Raw genomic sequence first — 13,302 nt, forward strand, 5'->3', positions numbered from 1 at the left:
TTTTTGAGAGGTTTTTGCTATAGGGCGCGTGTGCTCACCAGACAGACAGAGAGAGACAGAGAGGCAGAAAGCGAGAAATCACCCCCCTGGGGAGATGGCCACGCCGCAATCCCTTCTCCTCTGTTCTCCTCTCAGGATCTTGGGCACGCACGCACACGCGCCCGGCGTGAGTTTTAAGCCACCAGGTCCAGGATGCAAACTGTGGTCGAGTACATGCGAGTCCAGTGACATAGCCATTACACTAACTGCTGGTCCCCTTAGAGTTTTTTGAGGAAAATTTATACACTTATTTGATAGGAGTAGGGACGTTTATTTGTTTGCTGCTTCATCCCTGTCTCCCAGAGCAGGACCCAGCCATGAAAATACATTCCGAAAAAACAAACATTTATTGAATGCATATTAAATATCTGGTGTTCTGCAAAACACTTTACATACGCAGCCTCTATTGCTGATTGTTCCTGAGAGAGAGAACTATTACTACTTCATCAGAGAAAGAGACTCAGATTAGAGAGGCGAGGTGCCTGGCCAAAGATCACAGGGCTAGTAGAGGCAGACAGGATGTCGGATGTAGGCTGATCCCCACCTTGCTATAGGAAATGGTCAAGTGGGGAGGACCAGCCCTGGAAGAAGAATGGAAGTGGCTGGACAGAGGAAAGAAGAAAAGTGGGTGCTCATTCAGCGATAGTCTGTACCATCTTTTTTTCTAGGGGGCGAGACACCTGATTGCCTCTACCCCAGGATTTCCAAAAGCAGGGCAAAAGACAGTGGTAATGGCAACCTTTGGGGCCTAGGAAATTTTCTTTAGTACCCCTCCTGTTTAGCCCCGGAAGGCCAAGGCCCTCCAGCTGTCCCCCAGCTTCTAGGCCCCTACCAGATGCCACCGCACACTGGCAGTCTTCTTTTCTTACCTCCAGATTCTTCCATCAGAATTCTCATTCCCTCCTTGATCTCAGCTAAGTTGGCAAGAAGAAAACAATCTGAGGAGCTGGTTAAAGTAATTCCCACTAAGGTGCCATCACTCAGTCTTCCTGGGAGCTTACACATTATAATGAGTCTTGGTGGAACTTGTAAAGGAATTTTTGTTGTTGTTGTTGCCGGGATTCTCCACACCAAGTAAACGATTGTAAGAGATCAATAAAGAGCAGCAAAGTGGCCAGGACATGCTAACTAACTCTCATACGTTATCTCATAGTAACCCGATGAGGTACGTATGTTTTCTGATCCATAAAGAAATGGAGCCCTAGCAGGGCTGAGTAGTGTGCCTAAGAACGCATAACTAATAAAAGAAACTGGAATAGTAAAAGGAGCTGGAATTCCAACTCTTTAATATTAACGGTTACTCTCTTCTACCTCTCAAAAGTCGGAAGTGGCACACCACTTCTGAGAGGTGTATGATTTAACTCTGTTCTAACAGCAGAGGAGATAGAAGAGTTGGCATCTGTCTGTCCATTTACCCAGATAGCCACTATTTATTGAGGGTCCACTATATGCCTGATACTTTGCTTAGATACGTGTACTGAAATGAATTAAATCTGCTTTTGTCTTCAGAGCCTCAGAATACAGCATGTGCATGTTAGGGGGGTAATGTACGAATGGGTATGCGTGAACTGTGGGTCCAGGAGGCTGCCACTAAGAAAATTGCTATGGCACAGTATGATGAGTGCTGATAGTGAGGTAAGTAAGAGTGTTGGGAAACCATGAAAGGGAAAGTGATTTTAAAATTAAAGCTAAAAAAAAAGATGAAAAAAATTCGATTGACTTCAGGTTCTTTAGAGATTGACCCCCCCCCTTCCCAAATTCTAATGAGTAACTCACTTCAGAATTATACAGCAGCCAGGTGGTGTTACTCTCACTTGCTAATGAATGTAACTAACTCCCTTTGGCAATACAGAAGGTGGGAGTAAGCAAGAAAGTGTCTTCAGGTAGTGAAGTTGGCTATTGATTTTCCACAGACACAGCCTAAGGCAGCATTTCCCAAATTTACTGATTGTAAGGCAGCATTTCCTAAGTCACCTGAGGCTCTTGTTAAACAAAATGATTCTTGGGCCCCACTCGAAATAATAAATCCCTCAAGTGATTCTTACTGCCTGAGTTTGAGGAACACTGGTCTGGTGGGGCAAAACATCACCTTCAGAAACGGTTGTTTGTAGAGCAGGGCTCCTCCAGCATTCTTTATGCCATGGATCTCTTTGGCATCCTGGTCTCAGAAGAATGTACATTGTTTTTAAATTTGCTGCAGGATGCATGCACTTGCCAGAGGGTGAGAGGGACAGAGAAAGGAGGAGAAAGCATCCCGCAAAGGGTCAGGATAACGCCACAATCCCTTCTCCTATCAAGATTTTGGGCACCCGTGCACACATTCGGCATGTTTTTCAAGCCTCTGGGGCCAGGGTTTACCACGTGTTTGGCCATGTGGTATCTGGCTGCCTTAACCACCAGGCCATGGTGCCAGCCCCATGGCTGTTTTAACATATGAAATACACGGAATCACAAAGAATACCAGTTACATTGAAATGTATTTATAAAAATGTTTTAAATGTATGTGCTTCTATAGTATTGCATTAAGTAACCATATCTAGCAACAAGTCCCAAATCCCTGTAATTTCAAAGTAATGACGAGTGCGAATTGTATTTTCAGATGTCTGCAATAAGTATTACGTGATCTGGAAAAAAATAATTACCTGTGATTTCTTCTAGTGACACTAAGGATTTCTTTTTCTTTTTCCTTCTTTTTTTTTTTGGAGAGGTTTTCACTATAGGGTGCGTGCGCTTGCCAGACAGACAGAGAGAGACATAGAGACAGAAAGCAAGAAATCACCCCCCAGGAGGGATGGTCACGCTGCAATCCCTTCTCCTCCGTTCTCCTCTTGGGATCTGGGACACACACGCACACGTGCCTGGCATGAGTTTTAAGCCACCGGGTCCGGGACGTGAACTGTGGTCGACTATGTGGGAGTCCAATGACATAGTCATTACGCTAACTGCTGGTTCCTTTTTTTTAGAAGTTTTTTGCTACAGGGCGCGTGCGTTCGCCAGACAGAGAGACAGAAAGCAAGAAATCAACCCCCAGGAGGGATGGCCACGCTGCAATCCCTTCTCCTCCATTCTCCTCTCGGGATCTTGGGCACGCACGCACACGAGCCTGGCGTGAGTTTTAAGCCACTGGGTCCGGAATGCGTACCACAGTCAACTACACGGGAGTCCAGCGACATAGCCGTTACTCTAACTGCTGGTCCCACTAAAGATTTCTTTAGATATGGGTTGATGCCTACATTCATAAGTGAGGGAAGTGCTCAGTTGCAGTATATTGAAAAAAAAATTATTTACATACACACTGATGGACTCCCCAGATTAAGAGCTGCTACATTAAAGAGATGGATTTTCAGTTTTTGGTGAGGGGGCGGGAGGAAGGGAGATAGCCAAGGGGCAAAAACAGAATTACGTCTCTAATTAATTCTTCACTCCATTTTGTTAACCACATTTGGAAACTTAATTTTTTTTTTTTTGAGAGGTTTTCGCTATAGGGCATGTGAGCTCGCCAGACAGACAGAGAGAGACATAGAGACAGAAAGCGAGAAATCACCCCCCAGGGGGGATGGTCACGCTGCAATCCCTTCTCCTCCATTCTCCTCTCGGGATCTTGGGCATGCACGCACATGCGCCCGGCATGAGTTTTAAGCCACCGGGTCCTGGACGCTAACCGTAGTCGACTACGTGGGAGTCCAGCGACATAACCATTACGCTAACTGCTGGTTCCCAAAACAAAATTTTTTTTGAGAAGGAAGATGTCTTGCTATGCACAAGATAGGGTAATAAATGAGAATTTGGAGGCTGGATGATGTGCAGCAGTAAAACACAAAGCTCTCTGGGGCTGATCCACCTGGGAAGTTTCTGGGTTCACATCCAGAGACTCCCCTCCCATCCACCCCTCCCCTGACCCATTATGTAGGCTGTGAACGTGACCAGGATCAAAGGGTCACATTCACTCTTGCCTGAGGCTGAGGGTGGATCGCAGCATTAAGACCCTGCTAGGGGTACTGTCTCTCTGTCTCTCTCCCTCTCTTTCTGTGTTCTCTTGCTTTTGGAAGAAATACATATACAAACTTAAAAACAAACACACAAACGAAAACACTTTTTACTTCTCTGCATCTGAATTTCCTCATCATTAAAATAGGGTTTCATAGATTGTTGCAGCAGGTGGCCAGCCAGCTGCACAAGACACCTGAGATGGGAGCGAGACTTTAATGCATTTCATATAGACTTCCAGGGCTACCCTGGAACTTCCTGTTTGATAGACCTGGGGTAAACCTCAAAGTTGTATTTTTATCAAGTTAACTCCCCCTTGTAATGAAGGTTTAGCTTAGACATATCGGAAGTTTAGGTGCATATGAGAATCACAGAGTCCTCATTTGAAATGCAGACTCCAAAGCCTGTCCCAGAGAAACCCTGTGTCACTAGGATAGGGCCAGGAATTTCTTTTTCTTTTTTTTGGAGAGTTTTTTTTTTTTTTTTGCTATAGGGCGCGTGTGCTCGCTGGAGAGACAGAGTGACAGAGAGACAGAAAGCGAGAAATCATCCCCTAGGGGGGATGACCATGCCAAAATCCCTTCTCCATTCTTTTCTTGGGATTTGGGGCATGCACACACACATGCCTGGCGTGAGTTTAAGCCACCGGGTCCAGGACTCGAACCATGGTCGACTACATGGGAGTCCACCGACATAGCCTTTATGCTAACTGCTGGTCCTGGGTCAGGAATTTCTTGTGGATGGAGTATACTTTAGAAATGATGGCAGAAATAATCCCCAAGCTCTTCCAGATGTAACAGTCTAAGACTTTTTTTAATCAAATCCAGAGTTTGGTGAAAAAACTGTAGGGATTGCTAGTGTATTTTATCATGGGTGTTTGTTGTTGTTGTTGAACTATAGTGAAATTCTTTTTTAAAAATAAAAAACAATAAAACAACTTCTTTCTTTTTTTTTTTGAAGAGGTTTTTGCTATAGGGTGTGTGCGCTTGCCAGACAGACAGAGAGAGACAGAGAGATAGAAAGCGAGAAATCACCCCCCGGGGGGATGACCACGCCACAATCCCTTCTCCTCCATTCTCCTCTCAGGATCTTGGGCATGCACGCACACACGCCCAGCATGAGCTTAAGCCACCGGGTTTAAGCCGCCGGGTCTGGGACTCGAACCACGATCGACTACGTGGGAGTCCAGCAACATAGCCATTATGCTAACTGCTGGTCCCAACAATTTCTTTTTAACAATCAATATCATTACAAGGCTCAAAGACTCCTCTCTTCCCAAAGCAAAGCATCACTGTCTTTTCTGTCACCACCATCTGACCTCCATCACTTTTTCCGTAGTGCATTTCCTTGCCTGAACCTACCCTATTTTATTTTGCTTATCTATATTTCTTAACCCTTTGATCTCTTCTCCTGTTCATAGTGGGACCCAGGTATGCTGAGTTCAGTATTGCAAATGTTCCCCTGGCTGCTTACACCACATATCTGCCCTGAAATAAGAGCATTAAACATCACAAAAGGCGCTTCACCGAGTGGAACAAAATAGGATGTTTGTACTCGGAGAGGGAGCACCAAACAGACTGCAGCCTGTAAAGCAGGAAATTAAAAACTTGAGAAGAAATCTGAGATCGAGCTATTTGGTATGGCACAGAGAGCAATTTTCTAGAAAATGCTGCAAACTGAATTAAAGAGACAGCCAAGTCAGGGGCCCACTATAGCCTTCAGCAAGGTCATCTGCATGGTTTTTGTCTTGAATTTGGGAGTCCAGGAAGAAACACAGATTACTGAAGTGGGCCAGTGACTGGCTCCAGGGAGTTCCCCTAATGTACACCCAAGTCCAGGCTCCTGTGTGCCTTAATGATGATATTAGTACCTAAGAGCCTAGAGTTTCTACTTACTGCCCTCTTCCTCCTTTCCAATAGCCCGTGGGTTCCACTGGAGCCCAGGGATCTCTGAGCAGTTGATGTGTTCCATGGAGGCATGTAAGTTATGATAAACGAATTCTTTTACCTGAAGATTATTTCAGAGAAATCATGTTTTGCTATAGGGTGCGTGCGCTCACCAGACAGACAGAGACGGAGAGACAGAAAGTGAGAAATCACCCCCCAGGGGGGATGGCCATGCCACAGTCCCTTCTCCTCCATTTTCCTCTCGGGATCCTGGGCATGCACGTACACACGCCCGGCATGAGTTTTAAGCCACCGGGTCCAGGACGCGAACCGTGGTCGACTACGTGGGAGTCCAGCGACATAGCCATTATGCTAACTGCTGGTCCCAATTAGAGTATATCTTAACACGTCTACTAGAAATTCTGAGACATGTGTTTTCTCTTCTGCTGTGGAGGGTGTGGTATGCCTCTATGAGACTGAGAGTGTAGGCCTTTGTCTGTGGCTAAGGCAAATACTTGGAGGCAGATCTAAGACAATTGTAGACAAATAGAGCTGGAGCCCTGATCAAACTGTGCCTGCACTCTACCACAGGACTTTTAAAGTTCTTCGTGTGGGACTTAGTGCATTCTTTTTTATATTTAAGACAATTGGAGTTAAATTTTCTTGTATTAATAATGAAAAATGTCTTAACTGAGATATTTCTAGATCACATGCACTTTTTAAAAAGAAATATTTAACTTTATTTATTTGTTTGCTTATTTTAATTTGACCAAAGAGGGAGAGTGAAGAGAGACAGAGACAGAGAGAGAGAGAGAGAAAGCCACCAGGTCCAGGACTCAAACTGTGGTCAGCCATGTGGGAATCCGGCACCTTTAACCACCATGCCACTTGCTGGCTTGGTCACATGCACTTTTAACTTACCAGAGCACTCTCTCAATTGATGACAGCTGAGCCTAACACTAACCCAACACAGAAAGTGTTGTCACCCTATTTTATCAATATTTTATCACTTAATTCCACGTCTTTTAACCCCCAGTTCTGAGATTTTCTCGTAGTACGACCCTTGTCATTCATTCAGTGATTTCCAACAGAGCTGATACATGTGACAATTTACTGCCTACCTCACAGCAATCCCTCATCTTCATATCTTTTGTGTGTTTGTGTGCTATAGGGCATTTATACTTACTGGTGGCAGAGAGTAGGGGGTATGCCATGCCACAGTGCCTTCTCTATTTCTTTTTTTTTTTTTTTTTTTTTGGAGATTTTCACCATAGAGCCCGGGCGCCGCGCGATTAAATAGGAAGACTATATCACAAAAGTTTCATCAGCAATAGGAGGCAGGTGGTATTGGGATTCCATTCCTGGATAACAAGGGAATACATAATAACATCAATTGCTTATATAGCCCTTGCTCTATACCATACACTATGTTCCAAATGTCAGTAGATCTATCAGGTATCATTAACTGTATTTTTTTTTGAGAGAGAGATTTTCACTGTAGGGCGCGTGTGCTCGCCAGACAGAGAGAGACATTAGAGACAGAAAGCGAGAAATCACCCCCCAGGGGGGATGGTCACGCCGCAATCCCTTCTCCTCCATTCTCCTCTCGGGATCTTGGGCACGCACGCACACGCGCCCGGCGTGAGTTTTAAGCTACCGGGTCTGGGACGCGAACCGCGGTCGACTACGTGGGAGTCCAGCGACATAGCCATTACGCTAACTGCTGGTTCCCTCTATTTCTCTTCTTGAGATTTCAGTATGCATGCACATGCACCTGGCATTTTTTGTTTTTAAGGACTGGATCCACAGAGTTGGCCACATAGGATCCCGACACCTTAACCACCATGCTACTGGTTGACTCCACATCTTTAACATTTCTATTTTAAATGAAACCCACACTTTTCTTTTCCAGCCTCCTATGCAGCTAAAAGTAACCTCATGACTCCATTCTGGCCAATTAGACTGGAGTGAAGTCTTGGAGTGATGGTTGGACTAGTCTACAGAAATAATTCTCTCTCCCTCTGTGCTGTCTCCACCCATCTTGTTTTTGATTACCGCCATGACACTGGAGCTATGACAGCCATCTTATGAGTATCGTGAAGAAGCAGGACAGCTTGCCAAGGATGGTTAAGAGAAAGGATGGAAGTCTTTTTATGATGACCTCATGGGGCAGCTAAACTAACATCAGCCAACCCTTCCTCCTTAATTCTGCTTATGTGAGAAAAGTAACCCCTACTTATTTAAGCCACAGCTAGTCATGTTTTCTAATATTTAGAAAAAAAAAACATTCCTAACTCAGCCATAAGCGGTGTCTGACCAAATGAGCCAGTTTTCCTTCAAAGAAGATGGATATGTTCAAATCAAAGTACATGAGGCTGTGAATCTGGCAAATCATCTGGCCCCTAATGCTTTTCTCATGTGTGTCCTATGTTTCTCAGGGCCCTCAAACCTATATGTCTTCAAGCAAGCTCTTAGATATAATAAAGTAGTTACTGGAGCATCAATACAAGCTGCATCATCATTAGGACAAGTTAGTATGAGTAGCACTTCTCTCTGAGACATGTGTATTTATATATTCATTTTATTTTCCTTTTTTTTAATTGCCAGAGGGTACATGTGCTAAAAAGAAAGAAAGAAGATGTACAGAGAAAGAAACAGAGGAGAGAGAGGGGAGAGAGAGGAAGGGGGGGGGAGAGAACCACCCAGCAGGGCATGATCATGCTATAATCCTCTATTCCTCCTTCCTGCCAAGATTTTCGGCATGCATACTCAAATACATGGCATGATTTTCAAGCCATCAGGGCTTGAATCGAAAACATGATCAGCCATGTAGGATCTGGCTACTGGACTGGCCCACTTTATATACTCATCGTCCTTTTTAAGGGTTCAAAGTGCTCTTTTCTCTCATTAAGATACTCCATCTGCCTTTGAGGAAAGAGAGGAAAAAAAATATATATTTTTGCTATAGGGCACGGGCGCTCACCAGACAGAGAGACAGAGATACAGAAAGCCAGAAATCACCCCTGAGGGGGGATGGCCACGCCGCAATCCCTTCTCCTTCATTCTCCTCTCAGGTTCTTGGGCACACACGCAAACGCGCCCAGCATGAGTTTAAGCCTCTGGGTCTGGGACTTGAACCGCAGTTGACTACATGGGAGTCCAGCAACATAGCCATTACACCAACTGCTGGTCCCATGAGAGGAAAATATTTAGGAGTAAGAAAAGTATAAAATTTTGTGGAATAGGCAAACCTGGTCCTCTGAACTATAAACTTCTAACATCTAACCTAGTTTTCTATGAATGATGGCTGCTTTAAATCATACCCTGTCTTTTATTGAGATAGACCTTAGATGACTAAGGATCTTAGATGACTGTTGGAGAAGGCGATGCAGAGATTCTAAGCTGCATTGACTAGGGCCTTGAAGTGAGTTGGACCAAAGAGTCTCCTAAGGCCCATTTCTCAGTGGAGACATGTCTCTGTTGCCACTAATTTTCTTTATGTGAATGTAGATTTCTTTGATCATGGTCCTGATTACTGAATACTTGTACCAAATAACCTGTTGGGCAGAGGGCATGGTAACTTTGGGGGAAGGAAACCAAGAGTTCTGTCAGAGCTCTTTTCATAGGAGAAGAAAACCTATAGATACTACTACAGAGATTTCTTTAAGGTTGTTCAGATTAATTAGGATTCTATGTGAGTCTCTGCAGGCTCAACTGCTCTTCTGTGCTCAGTGGTAGAACGGAAACATCATCTATATCAGCAGGTGTGGTTAGAAGGAGATGCCATGGGATTCTAGTTTGGAAAAGTGACACTGTCCATCTTCTACATCAGTATCTACAGAGTTTTTCCAATATGGTCCAACCAGGGTCCTGTAAGCAATCACAAATGAATACCAGTCCTTCTGAGAGGCTTTGTTACAGACACCAAAAGAATGTTTTTATTTTGAAGGGACTAACATGTTCATTAAGGGACCAGCAGATGCATAATTGCTGGACCCCCACATAGTTGACTGAGGTTCGAGTCCCAGACCCAGTGATTTGAAACTCACACCAGGCACGAATGTGTGTATGCCCAAAATCCTGAGAGGAGAATGGAGGAGAAGGGATTGTGGTGTGGCCATTCTCTCTGGAGGGTGATTTCTCTCTTTCTGTCTCTCTCTAGCTCTCTGGCAAGTGCAGAGCCCTATAGCAAAAATCTCTATTTAAAAAAATAATGTTCATTAGAGTGAAAGTCCTTCGTCTGCATTTCTTTCTCCTTCTTTCTTCTTTCTTTTCTTTCTTTCTTTCTTTCTTTCTTTCTTTCTTTCTTTCTTTCTTTCTTTCTTTCTTTCTTTCTTTCTTTCTTTCTTTCTCTTTCTTTCTTTCTTCCTTCTTTCTTTCTTTCTTTCGAGAGGTTTTTGCTATAGGGCGTGTGTGCTCGCCAAAAAGACAGAGAGAGTCAGAGAGACAGAAAGTGAGAAATCACCCCCCGGGGGATGGCCATGCTGCAATTCTTTCTTTTCCATTTTCCTCTCGGGATATTGGGCACCATGCACATGCGCCCATCATGAGTTTAAACCACCGGGTTTGGGACTCGAACTGCGGTCGACTACATGGGAGTCCAGTTACATGGCCATTACACTAACTGCTGGTCCCTGCATTTCTTTCTGATATTCACCCTTCTGGAGGACTTAAGAATCCTTGTGGGCTGGCCCCATAGCACAATGGCACAGTGGTTCAGTATTGGAATCAGGTCCTATATGGCCAACTGTGGTTCAGTCTAGAGGCTTGAAAATTATGCTGAGAATGTGTGCATCCATGTCCCAAATTTGACAGGGCAGAGAAATGGAGAAAAAGAGATTGAGGCATGACCATGCACCATCAGGAATGGGTACTTTTTCTCTCTGGCAAGTGCACATGCCCTCTGGCAAGAAAAACAAAACCTTGTAATACATGGAGTTGGACAGAGACATGGTAGAGTGTGGGTGTTGGTGATGCCATGAATCACTGATCAATCCTTATGGATTTACAGCACCTCAAGTGCCTCGTTCTTGAGTAGAAGTACTACATGCTTATAACTCTTCCTCACTCTAATTATAACTGGATGTAAAGTAATAAATAGTTCACCCTTTTTTCCCTCACCCTCAAAAGTCTTCCTGTAACCACGTATACAGACACACCTGGTACAAGCAGGAACTGCCCATATAATGCATATAGTATGGAACAGATTCATTAATCATTCATACGTCGAATGTAAGAGGACTTCAAAAATGTCCATGGAAAAATGTGATTAAAGTATGAGCTTATTTTGGTGCAACAAATAATTGAAATTTGTGCATTTTTTTCATAATACACATCCTTTATTATATTTAGCATGTAATGTGCTAGGTGGTGTGTTTGGACTACAGAAAAAGAACAGACATAACTTATGACTTTGAGGATGAATTAACCTAAACTGGTTGACACAAAAATAAAAATAATTATAAGACCCTTCACCATGAGGATTGCCCTAACTGGAAAGCATAAATACATAGTTTTCTCCCTAAGTATTCCTTAGTCTTTAGCTCTATCTCAATCAGTTCTTTTCTTCTTTTCTTTTTCATTCTCTATTTTCTTTACTTTGTACTTTTACATTTCCCCCGTGAGGTCATAAGTCTAATTTTGGTTCTCAGCCATCCTATAATATGGGTACTCGCCTAGACAGTCTATATTCAAGGCTTTGGCTCTCCTGTGCTATGTCATACTTAATTAACTGTCACCTTCACTATTAATATTAACTGAGATATTAATTTGACGAATCTTAATTTCTCTTAATCATAGCATTATTTTGATCCTTCTTTGGATACCTCTTTAGAATGACACTGAGTGCAGAGGAGAAATATTAATAGCATATTAAGGTTTTTTAAAAAAGCTCTTTAGCAATGAGATGTTTTCCGAGTAAGAATATCTGTTTCTTGAACAGATGTAGGCTCCCTGATTTTCTTGTTAGCAAATGGATGTTTTGTCTTGATCACCTCCTGACTCTGTTTTGCTTTTAAATGAAAATACTTTCAAATTTAAGAACTGTTTCTCTCCAAAAGAATTCTCCTGGGTCTGGTGCTTTTTCTGACTGGCAAAGGCTTTGTGCTATTAATGGAGGTGTGGAAAACATACATTTGAAGGTTCAGTCTGTCCTTTGGTAGCAGTCTATGGAGACGCAGTACCAGGGAGAAAAGAGCCAAGATGGAGGGAGGCTGAACCAGCAAAAGAAATCTGACCTATTTGCAGACCACTTCTATCTTTTTTTCTTACTCATTCAAAAAAATATTTTGGATTTTAATTTCTCACATTTTCTTTTCTTTTCTTTCTTTTTTCTTTTCTTCCTTTCTCAATCATCAGAGAACATGAATGCTCATCAGAGAGAGAGAGAGAGAGAGAGAGAGAGAGAGAGAGAACCCCTCAGTGAGGGGTGGTCACACTGCAATGTTTTTCTTCCATTTCTCCTTCCCATTAGGATTTAAGTGTATGTGCACACACGTCCAGTGTGTTTTTCAAACCTCTGGGGCCAGGATTTGAATCACGGTTGTCCATGCAAGATCCAGTTCCCTGTGTTCAGAGCTTAACCACTATATTACATGCTTACTTGATTTCTGTTTTTTTCTATAATTAATTCTCCTTTGCCCCACATCCCTCCTGCACACCCTCCCTCCCATATTCATTGAATACTGATGAAGGTGCCTTATTCAATCCCCACATTACTTCAGGGGCTATTTTGAACCTGAAGATTAGGAGCTCAGGAAAGACGGAGACAAGCACAGTCGCACTCACCTCCAGGTACACCACCCAGGGCATCACCAAGGTGGCCACCAGCAAGTCTGCCACAGCCAGGCTCACCACTAGGTAGTTGGTAGTAGTCTGCAGGGCTTTCTCTCGCAGCACGGCCACACACACCAGGCCGTTGCCAAAGACGATGGCCAGGATCAGCGCACAGTAGGACAGGGCATAGTAGGCATGTGGGCGGGCCAGGCTGGCACCTGTGAAGTTGTCCGGCCCACAGGTGGAGTTGATGTCATCACTCAGCAGGCTTAGTGGTGCCATAGTCCAGAGGGAGAAGCGTGGCCCAAAGGGTTTCTGGGAGGAGACAGAGATAACGTTGTAAAATTTATTGCATTAACACATATGTATTGAGCACTTCTTACATGTCAGGCAGAGATACAGCAATGAACAAAACAGATAAAATTTTCTCTTTGTAGGTCCACTCTGTAGCGGAGAGTAAGCCCTGTGCAAAGGGAGATGAATTCCACATTCTGACCAGGGTTAGAGTACCAGCTTTGGTTGCTTGGAAAACACACCAGGCACGTGAGTGCATGCCTAAAATCTTTACAGGAAGGAGGGATGGAGGAAAAGAGGGTTGTGGCATGATCAAGTCCCA

The 13,302-nt window shown here is 43.7% G+C and overlaps 1 protein-coding gene across 3 annotated transcripts in view; it reads right to left on the reverse strand.

Annotated features, from left to right (window-relative positions):
- The window catches only part of DRD3 (dopamine receptor D3), a 46,228-nt gene extending 33,260 nt beyond the window's left edge, over positions 1-12,968 (reverse strand). For all 3 annotated transcript variants that reach the window (XM_014592984.1, XM_014592983.1, XM_027765656.1), the window contains exon 1: positions 12,699-12,968. In XM_014592984.1, the coding sequence (XP_014448470.1) occupies positions 12,699-12,968 (270 nt within the window). The remainder of the gene's footprint in view (positions 1-12,698) is intronic.
- Positions 12,969-13,302: the final 334 nt, after the last annotated feature.

The sequence above is a fragment of the Tupaia chinensis genome, unplaced genomic scaffold (genome assembly GCF_000334495.1).
Source record: "Tupaia chinensis unplaced genomic scaffold, TupChi_1.0 Scaffold139218_1, whole genome shotgun sequence".
Classification (NCBI taxonomy): domain Eukaryota; kingdom Metazoa; phylum Chordata; class Mammalia; order Scandentia; family Tupaiidae; genus Tupaia; species Tupaia belangeri.